The sequence below is a fragment of the Branchiostoma floridae genome, chromosome 1, assembly GCF_000003815.2.
Source record: "Branchiostoma floridae strain S238N-H82 chromosome 1, Bfl_VNyyK, whole genome shotgun sequence".
Classification (NCBI taxonomy): Eukaryota; Metazoa; Chordata; class Leptocardii; order Amphioxiformes; family Branchiostomatidae; genus Branchiostoma; species Branchiostoma floridae.
The window spans coordinates 29,417,548-29,424,812 of NC_049979.1; the positions used below are offsets into that span (position 1 = coordinate 29,417,548).

General features: G+C 41.8%; 1 protein-coding gene across 1 annotated transcript; it reads left to right on the forward strand.

Moving 5' to 3' along the window:
* The first annotated feature begins 2,540 nt into the window (after window positions 1-2,540).
* Window positions 2,541-6,697, forward strand: LOC118429156 (dynein regulatory complex subunit 5-like). The gene is made up of 3 exons (XM_035839584.1): window positions 2,541-2,826; window positions 3,466-4,478; window positions 6,066-6,697. The coding sequence occupies exons 1-3, from the start codon at window positions 2,565-2,567 to the stop codon at window positions 6,243-6,245; spliced, it is 1,455 nt and encodes a 484-aa protein (XP_035695477.1). The 5' UTR covers window positions 2,541-2,564; the 3' UTR covers window positions 6,246-6,697.
* Window positions 6,698-7,265: the final 568 nt, after the last annotated feature.

The following is a 7,265-nucleotide window of genomic DNA, read 5'->3' on the forward strand; positions in this document are numbered from 1 at the left end:
ATGAAGCACCCTGGGGAATGCCAAGCAAGTTGTGAGTGGCTGTCTCACAGTTTGTCCACTGGTGTCTCTTTCCTGTGTACAAAAGTACAGCCACATGTCACGATAGTTAGTTGAAGGACTGTTATTAGTCACAGTTATCATGAAATATCTACTCCATAAACTATAAAGTGATCAAAGGATGCATTATTTGTTGCAAACTAATGATTTTGGTATTGGATAATTTCCAAGCAGATTGTTCAGGGGCAAAGGGACTATTGACAGGATGTTTCTATGAACAACATTTTTCACTATTCACAGGATGTTCCTGTCAATAAGACTTTTTTTCACTATTGACGGGATGCTCCTGTCAACAGCCATTGTGATACTTGTAAGTAGAAGCAGTGCAAACTTACCACTATCTCTGTAAGAACCTTGGTGACATGGGTGTCATGAGCTGTGGAAACATAAGGCACATTTGCTTTGTGTATTATCATCAACATATTATTTTCAAAGAATATACAAAGTCTAAAGTAAGGCAAAGCCATTATCCTAAATTGAGGGGAAGAATAATGGATTTTCAAATAGTTGAAAGCACTGGTGCAATCTGGTTTTGCTTTGCAGGGCTTGAAATACCACCTGCATATGCAGGTTAGTGCTGGTAAAATTGGACCTGTGCAGGTATTCCTGGTGTCTTCCTGCACCTAACCTGCACTGGTCCATGTACTGGGTCTTATACATAAATTTCATATGATGTAGGTATATGTGAATTGTTATTAGCTGCATTGACTGTTACCACCTAAAGAGTATAAAAGAAAAAAATAGCAATGGTTCCTGAAGAAGTCTAGTATGATTCAAACCTGCTAAATTCAGAGTGGTGCAGGTAAAATTTGTCTGGTGCTGGTAATTTTCAATCTTTCCTGCACCAGTGGACCCTACGCTCAATCTCTGGCCCAAGGATCCATGGACAAGAGGTAGGTTACCACCTGTGCTACAGAACATGTTTAAACTGAGCAGTGAAAACGATAAATAAAAAGGGAGTCCATACTTTCCATCTGTTCCTCCACATCAAAGGCTTCTTCTTCCACATCTTGTACCTGTGCATCATTAGGGACAAGGGTAGATTTTTTTACTAGTTAACACTAAGTTTCTTTGTGAGTTATTTTCAAAATCACCAAATGTAAAGGAACTTTGAATCTTCAAGTGAGTGCATTACAATTGTATCTAGGCATATTACTTGGTTTCAAAGTCTCAAAGTGTAACACTACCTAATTACCATCAGTCTTATTTTCACAAAAATGCACAAATGGAATAACATGTTATTCCATGTGTGCATTTTTGTGAAAATAAGACTGATGGTACACATCCAACACGTTGTGTATGTGTAAGGCCTAAAACGTAGATAGGTCTACAGCTGTTATTCATTAGTAGCCAATCAGTAGGCTTCATACGGGAAAAACCAAAGCTGCTTGAAATTCTACCTCTTTCTGCCAGGAAGCGTAACTACATACAGAAAATTTTGGACCACTGGCCCAACAATTTTGGCCCAACACCAGACTGGAGAGCTCGAGGTTTTTCTACTGTATAGATTGAACAGCCTTTAGCAATAACCCATCGAGAAGAAGCACACCTTTTTTCGTCTCTGCTTGAACCTTGATGCTTTCTTGGAAGATTTTGGACCGGTCTCAAATGATGGCAGCTGTGGTGGAAGACCTGCAAAACATATGTCATATGTTTGGTTCATGAAAAACAAAAGAAACTGGTAAACAATTGAAAATCCATAGCCATTTGATCTATTTCAGGAAGCGAAGTTTTACACAAAGTCACCCCTGCAGTTTGAAGTGAAGGTGATAGGCGTCCAAACTGATGTCACCTTTCAGTGAGCAGAAAACCCAAATCTTGACCATAGCATGTCCAGAACACGAGATACAAGAAACGGTGTGTCTACAGGAGCCCAAAATCCAACTCTTGATCCAAGTTATCTCAAGTATACAAAACAGGCCAACCAAATACCGTATTTTAAGTCTATCCATAGCTTTTTAAGGTAAGGTGCTATCAATCACAAACAAACATACTATCGAAAAGGCTATCATAACAACCTAACCTTACAGTATACTTTATATTATTACCTCCAAGTTCCAAATCAACAACATCTCTCGCTGTCGTCTGCTTCTCCCGACCATGCTGTTCCTCCTTCGAGCCTGGTTTTCTGACGACTTTCGCGGATCCAGTGGTTTCAGCCGCCAGGAATTCTCTCTGTGACTTCAGAAGATCTTCCTCTGTGTCCCCTGGCTTTGGCCGAGCAGAATACATCCTTACAGGAGGAATACACGAGCTCTTTACACCAATTTCGCGGGAAATTTCACATGTTGGCCGCCATTTTCTTTTACTTTACAGGTCAAAGGTTATACTACAATGCTCTGGGAACGAGATTCGCGTAGACATCTGGGACCGAGACTTGCAGCCTAGCAACCAGGTAAACAAGAAGAAAGGACGGAGGTCGCTTGTTGATCACAGTGTACAACACAAGTTTTGTCGGGTTTACGCACGTCTTACTGGTTTTCATACATTCTGAAGAGTCTGTTACGATGGCGGAGCCTCCACTTGCTCAGAATGGGTCTAAAAGCGGTCCAGGTAGTGTTAAAAGTGGCAAGAGTAAGGGCGGATCGGCGAGAAGTAAGTCAAAAGGGAAGGATGGCGTCCCGTCTCCTGTCACCACGGCTAAGGACAACCCCTCTGCAGACCCCCGCACCATGAGGAGGATCATTGCGGAGGATCCCGAGTGGTCCCTGGCCACAGTCCCGCTCCTCACGGACCTCTGTATCGTGCACATCGTCAATAACTTTGAACGTGAGTGTTTGAATACTTTTTTATGATTTCTGCTCATGACGTCATAGTTAACACGATAGTGAGTTTGGAACCAGCAGAGCTCACGAGAAACACTCTTTTTAGAAGAAGATAAAGCAAACTTTATGAAAACTTGTAATTATATTACTTTAAGATGATTAGACACTGTTGGCTTCTTAAAAGATCATTTCTCTCAAGTCACGGTACCAGCCTCTGCACCTGCCGAAATGTTTACTGACGTCAGAAAATAACTTGATTACCTGACAACAAGAATCAATAACTAGAAGTATGATTTGTAACATTCGATATTTAATAACATTAGTAACAGTTATGGTGTATTCAAGTTATGCAAACATCTTTGTTCGTTGAATAATACTTATGATGGTTGCTTGTAGTCAGGAACTATTGTATTTTTTAGTATCATTGATGACATACATGTAACGTTAAGCACTTTAATTTGTAATTAAGCTTTAAGCCAAACACACTACAATTATGCGACGCAACACCACATGCAACAATATTCAATACGATCTAACAAAAAAACTGTTGTATATATTGTTATGAGTTCAGTTTCACACACTTCACAATATAAATAATATATATACAATGTAAAGTTGACCTTTGGTACCTCTTTATTTCCAGACAACCCTCTACTGGATGAACTAAAACCAAAGCACAGGGCCAAAGTTTTAGAGAAGATCTCCACCAACATTCCTCTAAAGGTCACTGCGCATCTCATCAGTGATGAAGGGTACTGGCAGAGGTGCTGCAAAGCAAGATGGGATATCTGCGACGTCTCGCATTACGGCGGCAGCTGGAAGAGGATGTACTTTGAGCGGAACCTGGAGCACATCATCGAACACTTCGTCCCCGAGAGAACCAACATGGACGTCGTGACGGACGTCTTACCGCTGTCGGGAGAATACATCAAGAGACTCAACATCAAACAGCTGCTTCCTCCAATCAAGGAAGAGACCAAGAAAGACGATGACACCTCGGAAACGGGGAGCGAGCTGGGAGACGGACCTGAGGTGGATCACTTCGAGTTCGGTCCGGTGTTTGAGAAGCTGCCGCATCTCGAGGAGTTTGGCGTGACGTATGGAGTGAAGGACTGCGGGATGAACTTTGAGTGGAACCTGTTCCAGTTCACCACGCGGGACTGCCTGCTGATATCCAAGGCCGTGAAGAGCTGCAAGACGCTGCAGAAGTTTCACCTGTGCCGCAGCAAGGTTGACGACGATAAAGTTCGCGTCCTCATCAGTCACCTCCTGGACCATCCCTCGCTGACGGAGCTCGATCTCTCGCACAACATGATCGGAGACAGCGGGGCACGTGCCGCCGGCAAGCTCATCAACCGCAGTAGAGTAGTCAAGATGAACCTGTGCGACAACAAGATAGGCGCCCCCGGTGCGCTGGCTATCGGCCATGCCGTGTCGAAAAACACAACGCTAAAGTGTTTGGACTTGCGTCTCAATCGCCTTGGTGATGATGGCGGACAGGCCATCTGTAAAGCCCTTCTGAAGAACTCCACTCTGACCGACCTGAACATTGGGAGTAACAACATGACGGAACCGACAGCCTCCATCCTGTCCCAGGTTCTCACAACCAACACAACGATTCGCACGATCAACCTATCCTGCAACAGAGTTGGGCCCGTAAGTATGGCGTAGCATTTTTGCTGTTTCATTTACCTGTAGCAGACTTGAGAAGTTCCCAATATATTCAATATGCACCTCCTTTCTTTTCACTTGAAATACAATCTAGTAGTGGTGCGTAACTAAACTCATATTCAGGTTCAGGTCCGGATTCAGGTCCAGCAGTTCAGGTTCAGGTCCGGACTTTAAGTCTTTAAGACTTCAAGGTTTTAGATGGTTTAGAATAAGAAAAAGGGAATACAAGTGACAGATAGCTTTTTGCAAGTCCATACTTGGCTCTGGACATTTAGTTTTTTTTTTACTTTGACCTAAACATTTTTAGGTCCAATTCCAAGTCTGGGCTTTAGGTACACACCGCTACAATCTAGCCTCTACCAGGCTCAACAGGTCACTGGAAAATTGGCCAAATAGACAGATAACATGCCAGAGTAGTTAGGTCAGGTGCCAAGCAGTACAGCCTTGGGAGCCTGTCAGGAGGCACAAACTGTGCTCCCTCTCAGCTTATTCCTCTGGCATGTTATGAGTCTACATGTTTTGGGGCAATTTCTGCTATTTTTTCGGTGACCTGTGGAGCCTGTTAGAGATGAAGCATTATGCATTGCTACAACATCTCATGCTTAAAGAACCACATCACAAGATAAACTATTTTCTTGTGAAACATAATGTCATAGAGGAATAGAGCTGAATGAATGTTGTAAAGCTGACTTTGGTTGTGGAAGTAAAAGGCAATACCATTCCCTACATACAGTGGATAACAACCCACTGCCCCTACAGCCTCAGAAAGGGCTATGGGACCTCAGTGTCACTGATGAAAGACGCCGGATGGTTGTCTGAAACATCTGAAGGTTTCCAAAATCAAATCCAGTTGCTTGAGTAACTGCTTTTTGGCTTATTCTTATTACTTGGATGTCTAACCTTCATCGACGTACGGGACTATATACCTTTTACAAACATTCAACTACAAATGCTGAGTGTTTGAAGATCATCATTCATATCTGTCTATCTGTACTTTCCTATCTCCTATCACAATATGAGCACCCAAAACAAATTAAGACAAATATTGACGAGTCAGATGCAGAATGACAGACTAAAGAACTCTCCCATACGATACCCTACATAATGCATCTTTTAAATGCTTAATGTGAAGAATTTCTGCATTGTTACTAATTATGCAAATAAGTCCCTAATTTGCATAATTAATTTGAAAGTGTACTAATTCTTCTTAGTATGTCTAGTAAATGATTGGGCTGTCAACACTGACCTGTGTACGTTAGTGAAAGGTGTACATAAGCAAGCCTAAATTATGCAAATGTAAAAGTCATTTGCATAATCAGAATATGTCATGGAGGTATGAGGTCTCCGAACTCTTGTTTTTAAAGTATTGCTACACACACCTTAGTTGTATAAATATCCCAAATGTTAAGCATTATTGCAATGTCTTATTATATACTTGATTATAAGATAATGTACTAGGTTCTAGAACAATTTCTGTCTTGACAACAATTATTGTAAAGAATCCACAATTCAGCCGACAGGCTGCAAGAGATTTTCAAACAAATATTAATAAACCATTCATCATCATCTCAGGATGGAGGTAAACAGCTGCAGGAGGGTATGGAGGAGAACAGCACAGTTTTGGAGATGGATCTGCGGCTCACCGAGGCCGGCCAGGAGAGCGAGTACTGCATCAACCAGATCCTCAAGAAGAACCGAGAGGACGACCGCCAACTGCGGCTTCAGAACGAGAAGAACAAGCAGTCCTCGTGACCGTCCGTTTAACTCCATCTAGTGGCCGGTTTTAAATTGCATGGGCTGTCTTTTCCTAAAAATTATGGAAAGTTTTTCAAACACTGTGACCATTTCTTTTGTGAAAGGATCTTTCCCTTTAAAATATGCACTGGTACAGGGTTGGACAAGTTTTCTAAAATCCACTTGTCCTATCAGGCAAGTACATAGAAACACTTGTCCGGACATTTAGAAGACATTTGTCTATTAGTAAGTATTTTCAATTCCATCAATGGAATTCTTTTATTGTTGGCTCTATTTTTATGTGTTTCCAATGCTTAATGCTATGACTGTGAAAGGTAACATAATGATTATGAAAATCTCTCATGGAAAAATCCCCGATCGGACAAGTTGCACTAGCCCAATCAGCACTTTAACTTGCTCTGGACAATCGGGCTAGTGGACTTGTCCAACCCTGTAGTAGTTACATGTGTCTTTAATAGGGCTGGGTATCGGTACAGCGTACCGGTACAAAACCGGTTTTTCTTATTGGACCGGTCCAGAAAAACCGGACCTGAAAAAATTAGGTGGACCGGATGTTGGACCGATTCGAAGATTAACAGATTATTTTATCAGGCATTCATACGTTTGGGCGCTCGCAGGTGGAAGAAAATAACAAGAGTGAAGTAAAGTAGAGTTTATAGTAATTTCTACCAAGTTTTACAGCCAATCGTACAGGTACAGTTAGCGTTGAAGGATTTTAGAACGCCAGTGTAAGTCTAATACTCTACCAAACAGATCTCTATGTAGTGAAATGGACCATTGGTATGAGTCATACTGAATCAGGTCCAGGTTCAGGTCCGGACCTGGACCTGATCCTTTGGACCTGAACCGGACCTGGACCTGAATTTTCTGTACCGGTACCCAGCCCTAGTCTTTAACAATACAGGTGAACATCCACAATTCCTGCTTAGTCATTTACTTGTAATTTGTTACTAGTGCCACTAGCTTGTTTTGTCTAAAAATAAAAGTATAACAACATAAAAAAAAAGGCAATATTGT